This window comes from Phocoena phocoena, chromosome 12, assembly GCF_963924675.1.
Source record: "Phocoena phocoena chromosome 12, mPhoPho1.1, whole genome shotgun sequence".
In the NCBI taxonomy this organism is placed as follows: Eukaryota; Metazoa; Chordata; class Mammalia; order Artiodactyla; family Phocoenidae; genus Phocoena; species Phocoena phocoena.
The window spans coordinates 12,589,477-12,608,597 of NC_089230.1; the positions used below are offsets into that span (position 1 = coordinate 12,589,477).

Here is a 19,121-nt window from a genome sequence, read left to right on the forward strand (position 1 = left end):
AGATTCTGGATGATTTATCAGAGGAATATTAATTCCTCTTAAAAATATGTATCTAGGATAAGTCCAATGCTGATTCATAGGGGTATCTTTTTTTTTTTCGTGGTATGCGGGCCTCTCACTGCTGTGGCCTCTCCCGTTGCGGAGCACAGGCTCCGGATGCTCAGGCTCAGCGGCCATGGCTAACGGGCCTAGCCGCTCCGCGGCATGTGGGATCTTCCCGGACCGGGGCACGAACCCGTGTCCCCTGCATCAGCAGGCAGACTCTCAACCACTGCGCCTCCAGGGAAACCCAGAGGGGTATCTTTTGACACACCTCCATTTCACTTACTCTATCTCTATTCAACATATATGATCCCAATAAGTGAACTGCTAAGATGTACACTTTTATTCATATTTGTGTATGTATTTGTTTCAGGCAGAGAAAGCTGATGGATTTATCAACCTGCCAGATTTCACTGTAGAGAGAGCATCTGAATGCAAGAAAAAGCAGTAAGTTGTCTATCATTTTCCACAAAATATAGAGCAAGGATAACATCTCTTTATAATGTTCCTCAGGTGATAAGGTGATTTGGAAGTTAATGATGGTGACTTCAAATGCCTGAGAATTTTGAGTTTATGGGTTGGAACCCCAAACAATAATAGAAGCTTTTAACCTCTTGTTTTCTGGAATTTCATTTTGTGGAGCAGATGGATTTTAAAACCCCACGGAGCCCTGGCAGGGCGTGCTGTTAATGATGGTGTCTGTGATCCAGTGAAAAGCAAGCGGCCATCCAGGACTGGCAGGGTGACGAGATGTCAAGGCTGTGTCCTTGTAAAGAGAATGACTACATAGGAGTCACCAGAGCTGCAGATATGATACAAAACCAGTTTCTTTTTCTTAGTTCATGAAATTGTCAGTAACATCCTTGAAAATTGAATTCTTTGAGATGTCTTAGACTTGGGGATTAGCCCCCTGATAGAACTGAAGTCCAAAAGATTTGAGAGTGGACAGGAACCAAGAGTCACCAGCCCATGACTCTAGACCAGCTATCCAGACTCCCAGTGAAGTGCTCTTCCCATGATAGGATCCAGCTGCATTTTGCATATGAGTCCTCTTCACCTTTCACTTATTCTTTATTCTGCTTTTGACATCTTTTCCTGTTTTATTAGCGTGGGGCAGTTCCCTATTGACCTGTGTTCCTAGTGGCAAAAATTGATTAATTTAGTTTTAATGAATAAACTGGTGTTGGCTTTAGGTCTTTGCCATTCTGATATAGCTTCCTATCTTTAGTGATACACGAGGCTGTGGTTTTGACCACACTGGTCATTTACAAAATCTCTGGCCCATACAGCGGGACTTCCTGTCTAAATGGTAAAAGGGAAATACTCTGTTATCTTCAATGTTCTATACTTTTTTTTTTTAAACATCTTTTTTGGGGTATAATTGTTTTACAATGGTATGTTAGTTTCTGCTTTATAACAAAGTGAATCAGCTATACATATACATATGTTCCCATATGTCTTCCCTCTTGCGTATACTTTTCTTTTAAACGAAAAATCTGCCTTATATTTTTCCTTTACTAATAGAGAATAGCTTGGATAAAGTTTTTGATGTGTTTTCACAGTGTAGAAGTTTTATGCTTGATTGTTTTTCTGTAAATACAATTATTGTATATGCTTGATTGAATTTGAATGAATACTTTGCTTGAAGGAATTGATCTGAGTATTTTGAAGTGATACATCTATCACTTTATATTTTAATTTATTGTCTATTTATAGCAAGACAGCAAATGAAAATAAAAGAATATATCCATATGTTTTAAATAGAAACTATTGATCAGCCACGACTCAGTCCTGGTCTGGATGTCCTGACATGATGAATTACCCCTCTGCTCTCTACATAAAATAGAGATTAGACAATGGGTATTTAACGTAACTAAAACTTCTGTTTTTGTAAATTAACAAAGAAAGCAGATGAACTTACCATACTTATATTTGACTGTTTTACTTTCGACTACATTGTTGACTACACTAACTTCTAATTTCTTATGTGTCTGTGCTTTTCCCCCTTCAAGTGCTTTTAAGATCAGCCATCCACAGATCAAGACCTTTTATTTTGCAGCTGAGAATGTGCAGGAAATGAACCTGTAAGTAGAGAAACATCACTAAATCCAATCTTTATGGGAATAGATTACTTTGGTCAGGTGTCTGAATTTTAAGCACATGTGCATATCAATTATTATGTTTTTTATTTCTGCTGCTTTAAGGATTAATCTCCTTAGCAGTTATAAAGTCTTCTTGCTTTCTTTTCTAGCATTTAGAAGCATTTTGGAGAGCTACACAGATCAAAATGGCTATTTTAGGAAGAAGTAATAAGATTCTTCTGAGGGAACCAGAAGTTGAGAAAGGAATAGAAGACATTATAAGAAAATGTTAATATGAGAATCAGCATCACAGGGAGAAAGGCTTGAAAGAATTGTGTAACCGATCTCACAGCTTTCAGAATTCTACACGAAAAATATCTCTGCAGCGTTTCATAGGTGCTGTGTGATTATGATGGTGATTCATGGTTATCATCTCCCCATGTTCTATCCCCAAATTTTGCAAAACATCTTTGTTTAGAGTACCTCTAATATAAATACATATCCCTAACTCCATTTCCTGTTTGCTCAGTTTAAGTAAGCGGAATATACTGGTAGAGTATTACCCGTCTTGCGACATCCCCTGCTGGTTTAGATTACAGTGTGATCGCAGTGGCTTTTATTTGGATGAGGCTTTATATATTTAAGGTGCTTGAGGCATCAGAGGGCATTCTATTTAAGTCCTAGTCTCAGAATTCAGTGTTTCTTATTACTTTCACTTAATTAATTAAAAATATATGTATGAAAAAAAATATGTATGTATGGAATAACTATTATGCGCTTCCTTGCAGCAGATCCCAGGCTCTAGACCTGAAAAATATAGACATAATCCCTCCATTCACAGAGCTTATCGTTTAATCTATTTATATTTTTATATTTAATTATCTATTTATATCTATTAATTAATTAATCAGTTTATCTTTTAATAGATCTTTATTGGAGTATAATTGCATCACAATGCCGTGTTAGTGTCTGTTGTACAGCAAAGCGAATCAGCCATGTGCACACACGTGTCCGCATATCCCCTCCCTCCTGAGCCTCCCTCCCATCCTCCTTATCCCACCCCTCATATTAATTTATTTAGACATAATGATTTTCTTATCTATCTGTTCTCTGTAGTTTCTCTTTGGCCTCTTGCTTTAGAAATGTAAAGAAAAAAAAGCTGCTTTTTACTAAACATGTATGAGCAGGAGTACACACACACACACACACACACACACACACACAGAATGCCTTACACCATATCCCCAGGGAAGCCTTTTCTCCCTAGAAGCATTCTCATCTGTTCCCTGCGTTTATCTCGCCACCACAAACCTTTAGATGAGGGCGGAATTGCTCTTTACCAGAGAAAGTTAGAGAACCCTGCGTTAGAAATGACAAAGCAAGGTACTGACAACGGCGTCTTCCAAACAAGTCTTTAATTTACTTGGACAAGGAAAGAAGTTGTTTCTATCCTCCTTTTGACTTTTAACTTCCCCCCCACCCCCCACCAGCTTTCTCAAGCATCTGAGAAAAATAAGAGCAGATACACAAAAGGAGGAGATAAAAACTTCACAGTCAAAGCTCTTTATTTCTCTTTTTATTTGCGTTGGTAACGCTAAGTCCTATTGACTAGCAAGGTCTAGGTGCGTGGAACGCTTAATGTCTTGCCCAGCGGTCCTTGGAATCATATAGTAGTGAGTGCCAGTCCGGAGCCGAGCCATCCATCAATCCCAAGTGGTTCTTTTTAAGCTTTAATGGTGGTGAAACAGGGCTGCCCGTCAGCAACCTCTCCCCAGCCCCATAGGCTCCCTCGGTGCCTGGCTTCTCCCAAACAGCTTCTTGTATCTCCAACTTTCTTCCGGTCCACATCCTTCCCATTCATCCTGTGACTGGTTCTTTCAAAGTCGTTCTGTTCTCTCCAACAAGGGCAGAGTAAGACTGAGTTTACCAGAAAAACAATGACTGCGAAGGGTTTTGTTACCGAGAGAATTTCTCTACCTACACGGTGAAACACATTTTAAGCCAGTAAAAGTGTGAGACCCTCACAAGATTATCTGAGTCAGCTCTATTTCAGGCAGATGTGCTTTCTAAATCACACATCAGAGTTATTTAGCTCCCTGCCCACCCAGTCCTCCAGTTTTTGTTTACATTTCTGGTCCATTTATCTTCACTTTTCAACATACTCCGTTTGCAGAGCTCTATCTAATGGCAAGTACAGTTGCATGATTATTAGCTACACACTCTGCCTTTTTGACTGTTAAACCAAAGTCTTTTATAGTTATGAAAGCCAAGATCTCATGGCCTAGCTATGCTGTGAAAATCTGTTAATTTTACTTGAAATTATTTTAGTATTTGTTTATCTTTCCAGCTTACAAACAAGATGTAAAATTGAAATTTGAATGTGAGGTGTCATGACCCATATATTTGAATCTCTCAGTGACCTTTATACTCAAAAATTGTCCGTCTGGCTACTCATAAATAAATGGCCCATTTTGTCTGTGCCTGAATGTATCACAATTAATGTATCATAATTTTTCACTTATAATGTCATTATTAAGCTTTATTATTCTGAAGATGGTTTTTCTAATAGCCAACAATGCAGAATCCCGAAAGTTAACTTCTCCCACAAGAGTAGGCATGGGGGTGGGGGGAGGGTTTAAAGCTTTTTTTTTTTTAATTAATTACTTAATTTTTATTTTTGGCTGTGTTGGGTCTTCGTTTCTGTGTGTGGGCTTTCTCTAGTTGCAGCAAGCGGGGACCGCTCTTCATCGCTGTGCGCGGGCCTCTCACTATCACGGCCTCTTGTTGCAGAACACAGGCTCTAGTCATGCAGGCTCAGTAGTTGTGGCTCACGGGCCTAGTTGCTCTGCGGCATGTGGGATTCTCCCAGACCAGGGCTCGAACCCTTGTCCCCTGCATTAGCAGGCAGATTCTGAACCACTGCGCCACCAGGGAAGCCCTAAAGCTTTAGTCTGCAGTAGCCCCTGAAGAGCTTCCTTTCTTACTGATGAGGTCTGTTTAAGCTAGGATGGAGTGCATCTGGGTATTTCTTAGTGAGATGCAGAGGTGCTAGGGAAGGAGGGAGTAGAATTTGGAGAGATGGATCCTGTTTCAGAATTTCGCCTCCTTGGGAAACTGCCTTTTTGGGTGGTGACGTTTCTCTCAGTGATGATGAAGGAAAAGGTAGTTAAGTTTAATAGAAGCACTGTGTGTTCTGCAGGGACCCTCAGTTTACAAGTATAGGGGTGAGTAATTAAAGGTAATGAAAGGGTTGGTTTCTAAACAAAGACTGGTGGTAGCTGCCTTTCTCAGACGGTGTTTGTGGGGAAAATGTCATTTGTACATCAGTTTCTTAACACTTGTGCTTCTTCGACGCACACATTCTCATCCAGTTAACATACAACAAACTCCCAGGAAACATCTGTCATCTTCTTTTATGTAAATATGTCCTTTTGTGCATCCATCTATTTAGACACAAATAGAAAGTTTGCTACCGCCTGGATGTTTTTTAGAAAAAGTGCCTAGCAAAGGAGGTACTCCGACCCCGTGGGTTCTAGAAAGAAAACAAACAGGATTCTGCACAATCACTAGTTTTTCCCAGCAGGTAACTGATGGTGGCAATGAAAGGTATATGAGTTTTGGGTAAGGGCTGAGAGGACTCTGCTTTACTGTTCAATACTCTTCTGCTATATCTGGAAAGGAACTTAGAAACGTCTTTTCTTACTTCAGGCATTCTCAATTCATCTATTTTTTTGTCTTGTTATGTTAAAAAAAGAAGTTTGTCTATTTCACTTTGAGATGATTGTTTTGCGGGCAGGGTCAGCTTATACAATTAGGAAATCAGGAATAAACTAGGAATTAGTGAGCCATTAAATTCACTGTGCTTTACCTGATCAGTTTTTAGAAATGTACTTTTAAGTGTTTCTTTTAGTTGAGTAATGCATAAAACATATTCTTGTAAAGAATCATGTAATACAGAAGTATGTAAAGTGAAAACCTTCCCATTCCCCCAACTTTACCTTGCCGTTCTACTTCTTTCCCTAAGATAAAGCCACTTTTCACAATATGACTATGTCCTTTCTGAGGCTTTTCTTTGCATACCAAGTCTTGTATAATACATATGCAAATATATAGTTTTAGAAGCACATTGAATCAGGATAAACACTTTGTTTTGTACTTGCTTTTTTCACTTAATAGTATGTTAGGATTTTTCCATGCAAATATATAGTTTTAGAAGCACATTGAATCAGGATAAACACTTTGTTTTGTACTTGCTTTTTCCACTTAATAGTATGTTAGGATTTTTCCAGGCCATTACAAGGCCCCCCACCCCATCTCAGTCTTTTTATTAGCTTCTTAATAACATGGTACTTTTGGAATTGGTACCATACTTTATCTGTTTTCCTGTTAATGGACAATTATATTGTATCAGTTTTTTCTTTTTGCCTTTGCAAGCCTTATTGAATTAATATTCTTCCACATTTATTTATGTACATGAAGGTGTGTTTTGTAGGATAGATATTTATAGCTAGGATTATTGGGCGAAGGGGATGAAAATTTATGTTTTGAATAGTATCATCAAATTACCTGCTTAATATTGGCTGTTCCAGTTTTTCATGGTCGACTCAACAAAGGATGAGAATATTTTTCCTAAAATCTAATAGAAATCAGCAATATTTAAAATTTTTGCCAATCTAGTGGTGGAAAATATTTTCCTGTGCATTTCCCAAAATACTACTGAGCCTGAGAACTTTTCCATATATTTATTAGCCATTTGTACTTTTTTGGTCATTTTCTGTTTCTTAGTTTTGTTTATTTTTCTACTGAGTCTTGATGAGCATTTTTCAGTTCCTATGGCATGATCTGGGCCCAGGTATTGGTCCAGTTTTAAGTGGCCATGAGAGACTCATGTTTATCATGGTGCAAAAGGGGACTTTCTAAATGAGGCTGGAGCTCATCTTCCGTCTTGTAGGCAGTTCTATTTTATTTATTTTTAAAAATAAAATTTATTACATATTTCCTGTTAAAAAATAATCAATACAGCAAGACCATGGCAGAATGAGGGTTGGGTAAGGGTTCCTAATTTGTTGACAATTGCAGACTTGGGAATGTGCAATATTTGTGCTATGGTAGGGGTGTAGCTGGGTAATTTACCAGGAATTACAGGACTAGAAAAAATAAACCATATAGGTGAATCAATAAATGCATAGCATTATTATTATCATTTTGTTGATATTGATTGACTTAGGCTACTTATGTTTCAAAACAAGATGAATACACATTATGGGATATTTTTTAAAAATAAAGAAAACTAGAAAGAAGTGGGAAATAAATCACTTAGATTATCTCTACCCCAAAATGATATTTTCCCTTTAAATAGAAGGTTATATAGCTAGGAACATATGAAATAGATACGTTTTGTGTCTTTTGTGTATTTAAATAAGTTTCTAATTGAACCCTTGAAAAGGAACTACAGTGGCCTGAAGTCATAAGCCAAGTTTGTGTTCCTTAAGGTTTGTCTAGTTCTTTTTTCATTATTGATGGGTAGTTGAAATTCATTGCCAATAGATGGTAAATCAGTGGAAGATGAGACATTGTCAATTTTTGCCTTACATAAAATTTTTCAAGAAATTGAAATTTTCCCCAGCTTAGGAATAACTGTGAAGCTCTGGCCAGATCTTTTTACTGATTGATATAAAGATTGTGGTTTAAAAATAGATCATCTTCATTTTGTGTGCGTGTGTGAAATAAGCTTACATTTTAAGAATTAAAGAGATAGAACTTTAAAGGTCAAGTTAAGAAATTCATTTTGATGGTTGACGAGAATTTCAAACACACAATTACAAAACGTATATTTATTCGTATATTTAGAATATCTAATGTAGTTGCCCACTTTAACTGGCTGTATAATGGGCCACCTCATTTCTTATCTGACAAAGAATGCCCTAAGTACGGACAGTATTGTGAAACCAGAGGTCTTAGGTTTCCATACCACAAACTTAGGCTGTTTCTAGAAATGTTTAGACTGACCATAGCACTATGACTTAATTTCGTTATAAAGTCTGGTACAAGACCTTCCTTTAGGGTCTAGCGTAAAGGTGAATATGTTGGGAACCAGTGTCTCTGGTCAAACATTTATTTTCTATTTGAATTTTAGGTGGTTAAACAAATTTGGATCAGCTATAATCCATCTTGAATCCACTACAAAGGATGAAGGTATGTTCTATTTTCAATTTCTGAAAATTTAGCAAGAATATTAGAATAGGGTGAAAATACAATGTCATGTTCTATGTAGTCTTGTTCTAATGAACCATACTTTGTTATTTAAAATTATCTGAAAATATGTATAGACAGACATAGACACACAGGCTCACCAACATGGAATAGAGCTTCCCATGCTGGCTAAGAACGCTTTTCACACTTCACCCACACATTAGCAGCTGTAGGCTTCACTGGGATCTCAACCAATTGCCAATGCAAATGTTTTATTGCCCCACTTACTGAATTCTTACTCATAGACATGATCTCGTCATGTTCGAGACAGATAACTTTCAGCCCACTGTTTCCTCTCTGATATTTTAGTATTTCCACCAGGTGTGTGCTGAGACTAATTACCCTAAGTTTGTACCAGGAGCCTGAATGTCAGATTGGGACAGAGGCTGTATTTTTAGCTCAGTCTGTAGCTTTCAGGGTTCAAAAGCTACAAGAGTCTAATTCTTCTTAATGATGAAGTTACTCCTTAATATTGAGAAGAAAGAGGATTTAGGTGCCAGGGTCACAGAACTGACACTATTTCTGAAATGCTCAGACTACATAAAACTTGGAAATTGTAAGTAGGGAGTTATATCTTTGGAGAACAAAATCATAAAATCTTAAATTTAGAAATGAAAAAGTGGCAACTTGATTTAAAACAATAAAGAAGCGTAATGCAATACTGTGAAACCAGTGTCCTAATCATCTCCTTGGTCTTCTTTTCCATAAAATAAACACCCATTATATATTTGAAGTATATTTATAGATTGTGAGCAAAAAGTAACTACACAAAACCCTTCTCCTTTTCCTGGTATGTAAGGCCTTCTGTGATATGGCCTCAAGCAACCTTTCGGCTTTGTTTTCCACCCTGTCCCGTAGGGGACTCCGAATACTTGGCTCAGTCTGTGTCCTCAGCCTGGTACTCCCATTACTCTGTGTGCACCATTGATGGTTTACTTATCCTGCCATTTTCAGCTCATTAAGATTCCTATGCTCAAAATTAATCACTACTGATCTTATGCTCCCTTAGTGTATGACTCACACCTCTTTTGAGGAATTAGTTTCATTTTCCCTGAGCTATGGTTAGTCGTCTTTCTGCTTATTGGACACTCTTTGAGGGCAGAAACCCTCACAGAGGGAAAGTCTTATGTATCAGGTAGCTCACTAGATAAGTGCTTTCTGAATTGGGTTGGAAATGCAATAGCCAGATGGAGAAGAACCTCTGCTCATGCATTATGGAATAAGTGATGACAGTGCTGAAACATTCAGCGCTTTCCTTTTTGTTATAGAATGCTACAGTGAGAGTGAACAGGAAGATCCCGAAATAGCTGTCGAGACACGACCCCCTCATTACTCTGCGGAGACTCTCTCTCCTTTGGTACGTACCGTCGTAATTGGTCTGTTGGTCATCGATCAAGTGAGTGGATGTCGTTCCTTCCAGTTGGGTAGAAACTACCTTGACTAATACATTTTTAGAGGACGCTAAGTTAAGGTACTCGCCAAAGAGCAAGTGCAGTTCTCAGGGCGCTGATTTTGAGCCTTCTCCATAGCAACCCATTTATATGACAAATTCGGTGCATTTATGTGTGACCCACGGATGTATTATGCTCAGAGGGTTCATGGTAATGCAAAGGACTTCTAGGTAATGGGCCAATGCTTGCAAAGATTTGTTTTATAATGTTTATTTATATCCTACTTGTTCTCAGAAAGAATTGAAAATACCTTGCCTAGGTGCATGCACTCTAACGATGTAAAATGAATGTAAAGGGGATGAAGGCAATAACATGAAGAGAAAATTAGAAGCAGAAAGAGAGCAGGAAGCCAGGAGTGGGGTTGGTGCATTAAATCTGGGTATGGAATGATTCAGTCTATTTACTAGAGAGAAGTCCAAGCTTGAGTCTAAGCTTTGGAAGCATCCAGTGTACGTTCAGGTTATTAATGGACGTTAAGACTATGGAGAGTTGCTTTATATTTGGATGTTCATGGACATTATAGCGACGGCATGTAGAAGGAGTCAAGCAGAGATCTTTGGCGAGGTTGATTTATGGCTTTTATACCTACCATATACCAGCACTTATATAGGTACTTTAAATATATAATCATTTACTTCCCTCAGATAACCCTGAAATGCAGTATTATTTAATCTGCATTTCCCTGATTACTAATGAGGTCAAGCATCTTTTCATGTATTTTTTGATATTTGGATTTTCTGTTCTGTTAAGCATCTCAAGTCTTTTGTACATTTTTAGCTGTCTTACTACTATTATTTTGGATTTATAGGATTTCTTTATTAATCTGTACATTAGTCCTTTGTCAGTTAAAAGTGAGGCAGATCTTCTTTCCCAGTCTATGGCTTTTATATTTTTTAAACTCTGTTTCTTTTTGTTGACAGATGCTCTTGATTTCTATGTGTCAGGTTTATCCATCATGTCCGTTGTGGTTGGTGTCTTTGTTTCTGGCTTACATATTGTTTCCTATTCCCAGGTCATGAGGACATAGATATTACTATCTCATTTCATGGATTAGGAAACAGAGGTTCAGAGAGGTAGAATGGCCTAGTCATACCCCCAGTAAATGGAGCACCTGAGATGGGAACCCCGGTCTGTCTAGCTTTATAGCATATGCTCCTTCCATTCTACTATGACACTCGTTCATCCATGGACCCGAATAACTATAAGTTCTGATAGGTTACTGAAACTCCTTCACTTACCAGACCTCTTCTGCCAGAATTTTCTGTTTTGTGTGATAAGGTTTTCAATCTTTATTTGCCAGTTCCTGGGTTTGAGGTGTTAATATCATTTAAATAATGACTTCTACTGTTTTTATCTGCTGCCAGTGGGGAATTGTGGTCACTTTTCTAATTTATTTGGCTAGCAGCTGAGACCAGAAATAAATAGTTATTGAATGAATATTTATTAAAAATCTATTAAATAGGATTAGCCAAAGTTAAGCAAGACATAAATAAAATTAAACTTTGGTAAAACGTCGACCAGTTTTTGCACTAGATTTACAGTATAGCCTCTTTTAATATAGTTTTCCCTTGAAGTAGTCTATCTCTTCTTTTAAAATCAGTTTCTGCATTTGGAAAAAATGAAATAGATGTGCCTTGCTGGCTTAATAGAGAAGCCTGTGTTTCTGTTTAGTTTCTTTTTGCCTTCATCTCTGTTTCTCTGTGTCTCTCCATTTTTGTCTGTCTCTTATATGATTTAGTTTTGTTCTAAAATACTGTGATTTTCAGTTTTATAATGGCAAACTATATCACAGATTACAAAGAACATTGTCAGGCATCTAGAACTCTACTGGATGAAAGTAAAAGCAACAAAGTTGTCTTCTTAGATGAAGGATCATGGCTCAATTGCATTATACAATGATAGTCTTACATAATGTTAGAGTAGGAGCTCAGAGAATGCTTGTTTCCAAACAAATAAATGAAGGGATGGATGTGAGACCAGTAGGTTAGGTCATTGAATTGGGAGCATTCTTTAGAATGTCATTCTAAATGTCAATCAAATGTTATTCCTTAAAGTTCTAAGAAGTTAAACATTTTTTTGAAGACCACTAAGGCTAACATTATTCTTTCTGAAGAAATGTATTAGAAATAGATAAATGTTGAGCAGTTAGATTTTATTTTCCTTAGAAACAGAGTATGTTGTTCCCGCTCACGTATTTCCCAGGCAGATTTTGTTTTCTCTTGTTTCTGAAAAACAGACATGCCAGACACTTGGTTAAAACAACATTTAAGCTTTTTTATCTAAACAGATGAAATTTTAAAAATCGTGGTAACTTTTATCCAGAGCATGAAGCAGCTGATTGTTTTGGCTCAATCTGGCGTAGGCTAGCCATGACTGAGCTATACAAGCCTAGGCAAGAAAACAAAACAAAACAAAACAAAAACCAAAAACACCCAAACCTTTCCTAAGTTCTTGCTTTTAAAAAAATTTTTGGGTAATGAACTTTCATTTTGGAATGATGAATTCAAAAGTATAAGATCATACTATTCTGGAAAATTATAAAATCTCGAACTAAAAGTTTAATTCTGTGTGCAGTCATTTTGATTGCTCTAAAGATAAACAGTAAGACTTCAGCACCAGACCAATTTGGACCTGTTTCTAATGGGTGGGACCACATTCTGCAGAGAATAAAGAACATTACAGGGTCTCCTTTGAGTCAACAACAGATTTCTCTTTATGTCTTTCCTTCTTGAGAAAGCTCCACAGGATGGATAGTGAAAAGAACATCCGTTTATTTACAGAGAAATTAAAAATGGAGAGTTTTTCCACAGGCTCAAAACAGATGGAACTCTGTAGGTTTCACTTTGGAAGATCCTTTGTGGAAATCACTACCTGTGATTCCTTGAAACTCACAAAAGAGCAAAAAAGGAACTGACTTCAATTACATTTCCAGCTCATTAATTTTATATGTTATAAAGTGATTTAAGAGATCAAAGATCATTAAAAATTTGTTACAAATATTTTCCCCCTAAGTTTAATTTTTAAAAAGTGTCTGATAACTTGAGCTGTGCTTATATGCTTATTCATTCATTTAACAAATATTTATTGAGAGCTACTATTCTAAATAGTACTTGGGACACAACAGTAAATGAACAAAGATTCATTTCTTCATGTAGCCAAACTTCTGGTTGAGGGAGACTGAAAATAAACAATCAACATAAGTAAATTGTCTGCTAGGTCAGTAGAAGAAGTGGAGCTGAAGGGGTCAGGACAGTTTGTGACAATGAATAGGGGAACCAGGATAGGCCTGAGTGAGAGTTGAAATCTGAGCAAAACTCTTGAAAGGTGGTGTAAGAGTCAGTCAGGTGGATATTCAGGGAAGGTGTTTTCCAAGCAAAGGGAGCAGTTAGAGTCCAGATCTCCTTGGTGCATAGATGACAATGCAAAGAGGACAGTATGGCTGGAACAGGGTGAACCAAGGTGAGAGTTGCAGGAAATGAGGTTGGAGGATAATTGTGTCCATATGTATGGGGCCTGTGGACCATTAAGGACTTTGATGTTTTGAGTTCCTTAGCCTTTGGAAGTTTTGATCAGAAGAGTGATGTGACTGGATCTCCATTTTAAAAGGGCCACTCATGCTGCTGTGGGGAGAGACCCTGTGGCATAGGGGGAAAGTATAGAAGCAAAGAAGTCTAAGGGGGAGTGTGCAGTAATCTAGTGCAGTGAACGTGATGACTGGGATGAGGTCATAGTTGAGAAATGGAATGGTTGGATTTTGAATGTAGTTGGAAGGTAGACCTACAGATGGACCAGATATGAGAGAAGATAAATATCCCAGTTTTAAGCAGCTCATGCAGATTATTTTAACATGAGAGTCCTTATATATATATATATATATATTTTTTTTTTTTTTTTTTTTTTTTTTTGAGGTGTGTGGGCCTCTCACTGTTGTGGCCTCTCCCATTGCGGAGCACAGGCTCCGGACACGCAGGCTCAGCGGCCATGGCTCACGGGCCCAGCCACTCAGCGGCATGTGGGATCTTCCCGGACCGGGGCACAAACCCGTGTCGCCTGCATCGGCAGGCGGACTCTCAACCACTGCGCCACCAGGGAAGCCCTAGTTCTTATATTTTGATGCTTTTTCAGAAGTACAATTCCTTTATATCCAAAGGATGGGAAAAAAACCCTGTGTACTCTGGCCCATTGGCCAGAGGTCAAAGATTAAACACAAAAAGGGGTAAAATCAATTTTAGAAATACAAATTTAATCTTAGTAGGATGGCTCTTGCACAGTTGTTTACTAAAAGACATGTTCTTTCGATACGTGTACTATGATAAAATAATAGAAATGCTTTCAAGTGAGATAGTTGGATGAAAAGTTGTTAGTGAGTACATATACTTACAAAGAAAAGGTAGAAAGAAAAATTCACCCTCTGTCCTCAAGATGCAAAACATTTTCTTAAGCTCTATGGTTGAGCACTTAACTGATTTTAAGATTTTTCTAAAATTAGATTTTACATTTCGCCTCTTGCTTTAACAGTTCATCTTCTGGCCGTCAGTCACAGGCAGAGGGGCTGTCCGGCAACCTCTCCCGGGCCTCCATGTTGTTTGCCCCTGCCCCAGTTGGGGTTTGCACTAGCTCTTGCCCAGGCTATTTTGAAATAGCAGCCTCTTTTTTTTTTTTTTGTCTCTAATCTCTCTTTCCTCTTAATAAAACCACTTCCAAATTAGTCTTCCTAATGTGCAGTTCTGATAAATTGATTCAACAACAAAAGACCTTTCAGTGAATCCTCATTGCTTATCAAATTAATCCTCAATTCATTGGCTTGGTATTTCAGGCCCTTGGGCTTACTTCTAACTGCCATGACAGTCTTGTTGCTGATTTCTCCTTTTTCATCAGCCCAGTAAACTGCTCCCTATTTCCCCAAAGCTTTCCAGACGTTTCTGCTCCTGTACCTATATTTACAAAGTTTCTCCACTTGCAGGAACCATTCACTCTCACCCCAATTCCACCTTCTAAATATCTTTCAAGACTGGTTTAAATGTGACTTCTTTCATTAAACCTTCCCTGGTCCTCTGAGACAGGAGGATCTTTCCTTCTTCTAAACTCTTTATATTTCTATAGTGCATTTTCTGGGATACTTTTTTCATGGTGTTAGTCTCTGCCTTGAATTATAGATTTTGTGTATCTGGTTTATTTATCTAATGATTAAATTCTTAAGGTTAGAGGCAGTGTCCAATATCTTTTTCTTTACCTGCAACGTCTATGACCTTGTCTAACACATATTTGAACCTAATTAAATATTTATTTAATGGATTGATAAATGGGCGCGTGGGTGACGATTGTCGCTTCCTCCACTTCCTCCACAGATCTGCAGCTATACAAATATTCCCCCATGTGAATTAGAAAGTTACTTTACACTTGTCTAGTGATTTCACTTGGCTTTCAGAAGGATGACTTCATTCGACTCATAGAAGTCCTGTCTTTTACAAATGAAGTCAAGTGCCAGCGAAGTAAATAGAACTGTCTTAAGTAACCTTTGCAAGCTTAAGTTTACCTTTTATTACGAATATCTTTTATGTTCTCTCATTTGCTCTTTTTGATAATCTAAGGCAGACAAACCACTGACAATTTTTTTTTTTCTGTATCAACCACATGCCAGGTATTTTTCAAAGAAGGGGATGCTGAACTGAGCTGGACAGTCTCTTCCTTGGAGCATCTTAAGTTCTAAGTTGAAGAAAAGTCACAATAATTTGTAATTCAAACAGTCTAAGTACTGATAAATGCTATGAAGAAGCATTAACTGGGGCAGTGTTCTAGGGAGTGGCTGGGGTTGAGGTTGGGGAGGATATTGCTTTGCTTACGACCCTCAGGGAAGAGCCTGCTAAGGAGGTGATATTTGACTTGAGAATGAAGTGATGGGAAGGAGTCAGCCAACCCCAAATCCACAGAGTGAGCTTTTCAGGCAGAAGGAACCAGAGATGTGCTCAAGGAACAGAAAGAAGACCATGTGGTTGGAAAGGAGAGGGAAGGGGAGGTTGAAGGAGATGTTGCTGGAGAGGTAGGTAGGGGTCCATGTGGGTTGTCTTGGCTATAATGATGACTATGGATATTCTACTCATGATGGGCAGTCACTGGAGGATTTTCAGCAGGACAATACTATGATGCATTTTCTGCTTTAGAAATGCTCTAGCTATTGTTTGGTGGATGGACTGGGGTAGGGAGGGGTTGGGTAATGGTAGAAGCAGGAAGTCAGTAAGCTAGGACCTGGAAGTAAAGTGGTTTCTCCAAGGCCACTTGGATACTAAAGATTGGAGTGAGGAATGGATGGTCTGCAGCTCATTGCCCAAGGTCATGCAGAAGGCCAGTGACAGAGGGGGCAGTATACCATACAAAGTCTTCGGGTTTTCAGAATAATGTTTCTACTAGCATAAGGTGGAATTATAAACACAATACCTCCTAGGGCTTAACAGCAATTGGTTAGTTTGTTTTCATTAATATGGCCAATGGAAGGAAAGAACAGCTGTGTACTTTCCTTTTTTTCTCATTTGGTTGTATTTTGTTTAGTCTTTTATTTTTTCATATACTTTGACTAATGTTGCTTAAGATTTATACGCTGACTCACTCCTTTCTAATTACAGGCTTTTGGTGGCCATTTTCAACTCTTTTTTTCCCCATGTTAAACTTGTGTTTTAAAAACAATTCAGAGAAAAGAATTTTAGAGCTAATCAGCTTTTGAACTAAGCTTCTTCAATGAATAAAAATCTCTTATACAGAAAATGGAGAAAAGCAATATTGATTCTTTTATTTAATCATGTACATACTCTCCTCATTAAAACTAAGATTTTTTAAATGTCTTTCATTTGCTCATTAAAAAAATAAAAATTTGAAGCCCAAATGTTCTGAAATAAATGAAACCACATACAATTATTAATGTCTAATAAATAAAATAATTTTATTTGAGATTCTGAGAATACTTTGTGGGAGTATTTGCATTGCAATTAGTAATGGTCACCCCGGATCCCAGGATTAGGAGAAATCATCCACAGCAACTTCACAGAGAACTTCAGGGTGCTCCTGAGTAAGAGACTGAACTGCTCTGGGCTGTTTGCCTTCACATAGCTGGTTTTCTAGACCAGTCTTTGTAGCATTAATTTATTACCAACTAGCTATTAATTTATTAATTTACTAAGGTCAGGCACAAATGCAAAAAAAATGGAGATGCAAAAATGATTAAAAGCAGCCTGCTCTCAAGTAACTCACCGAAAAAGAGGAACAAATCCATCAGCAATTACAGTATTAGTTGACAAAATGATACTCTACCTGGTGTGATAGAAGTAAGCCCAGGATAGAAGTAAGCCCAGGAGCACGGGGAAAAGATACCTACCTCGCCCTGAGGCCACTGGAGAAGGCTTCCTGGAGGAGGTGGCCCTTGAAGGTTGGGGTTGTGTGAGCCATGCAGGGGTGGGCTGGAGAGGAGAGACTGTCGCTCCTTTCTACCTTCATGTGATTTGCAGTGGGGAGTTTTCTGGGTGTGTAACTTGGATGGTTCCTAGAGGCACTGAGCTAAAGGTTCTCTGTTTGCCTTATGGCTATGAATAGCTAGAGAATGGTAGAAATAATAAAGCAGGATTTAGCTTTATTAAACCACAGGGTTTATAAAGCACATTCCCCTATCGATCCTCTGTAACTGCACTCCAGGTAACCTTTGATTTGTGTCAATCTCTCTTCTAACGAAAACTCCCTCTGACCTGGTACACACCATCCTTTTCTCATGTTGTTTTTTCTTCTCTCTGGTTCTTTTCCTTATGCCTTTTTCCGCCCCTCGCTCTTCTTTTCTCCGTTTGAAAACCAACTTTATACGTGGTGCTAGAGAAAGTGGGCTGGAAGCATTGGCTGTGTGTTTGAGGAGTACCACAAGCAGAAATACACTCCCCTGAAATTTCTGACGCTCATTGAATGTGTCTTTCCTCAGTCTTTTAAGCAGAATTTTGAGGTTTAAAAAGGCTTATGGAAAGTGCTGCAGCAACAGCTTTTTTGCACAAATAGCCCATTTTGCTATAATCAAATTACAGTAGTATCAGCAGGAGAAACAGGAAAAGCTCGTGTTTGGTCTCTTTTCAGAAAAGGAAGCTGATCCCACTGAAGCCAAGTTTTACTAAAATAGCTCACAATAGGGAACTGTGTCAGGACTGGGCCTGAATGGGTAATTTTGTTAGCATTTATTCCGTAGATCCTGCTAACGAGTAAACAAGTCTTGGCATCTATTTGGACAGTTTGGTAGGGGGTGCATTACCTCCTCTGGGTAGCTAGGGTTTTATTTAGTAAATCCAGATCCAGATCTGGATCTCCTAGTTAAGTGGTCTGGGTGATTGAAGGCAGCTCGTTTGAAAGATTTTTGACACATTCCTGAAAGGAAAGTTTTCATGTCATGCCAAATATATTATTTTTAAGAAGATGTGTGTGATGAGTTAGTATCTTAACTAGATGTTTTAGTGTCATGCTACTAAAAAGTGGATTTATTGCTTATTTGACAATCCATTTCTAGCATGCAGCCAGCTAGGCACTCATCGGACACTTCCTGACTTTTTCCATCAGAACTCAGAGCTTAGAACCTGCAAAATTCTTGGGCACATATTAATTTGGAACAAAGTCGACTATCTCGAGTTAGTTGCAGTGATGCTGAGGTTTTGGGGAAAGGAGCCTACTTTGCTCTTTGGCTTCTTCCCTCTAACAATCTCCTCCCTACCAGTTCCTCCACTTCCTTGGAGATCTGAATGCTTGAAATTGACAGGAGTATCTCATAGGGTGACATAATGAAACCGAACCAGAAAAAGCCTTCTCTATCTTATCTGCCATTGGAGATATAGGGTGACCCCTAGAGCACTGGTGTTTAGATTTTTTGGATTTTTATTGACCAATGAAATTAAAAATGGAGGAACAACATATAGTTGCCAAATCTTAATTTTGCTATGGAGAACATTAAAAAAAATCTCCAAAAGACAAAAGCTAATAGCTACCATTACCATTTTCCAAATGAAGGCATATATTTTAACATCAAAATGTAACAAGGGTAAAATCTCAGAATAAATGAAGTCCTTACCCAGAGAGGACATTGGTGATGTTGCATTGATGTTTTCTCCATGGACTGGTGAAAATTTTGCCAAGGATTGGCATTCACCCTTGGATTGTATGTCAGGAGCTGCTTTCAGAAGATCCTACACCCACCATCAACCCACTTCTCATAGTTTTTGGTTTCCCTTTAATGAATGAGGAGACTGCATATGTATTCCCGTCTTCTTTGGTGAAAGTTTAT

The 19,121-nt window shown here is 38.2% G+C and overlaps 1 protein-coding gene across 1 annotated transcript in view; it reads left to right on the plus strand.

The window, feature by feature from the left end:
* Positions 1-19,121, plus strand: part of IPCEF1 (interaction protein for cytohesin exchange factors 1) — a 136,206-nt gene that overhangs the window by 92,122 nt on the left and 24,963 nt on the right. Inside the window, exons 6-9 of the mRNA XM_065888613.1 lie at positions 416-489; positions 2,055-2,126; positions 8,260-8,318; positions 9,644-9,732. Of these exons, the coding sequence (XP_065744685.1) occupies positions 416-489; positions 2,055-2,126; positions 8,260-8,318; positions 9,644-9,732 (294 nt within the window). The remainder of the gene's footprint in view (positions 1-415; positions 490-2,054; positions 2,127-8,259; positions 8,319-9,643; positions 9,733-19,121) is intronic.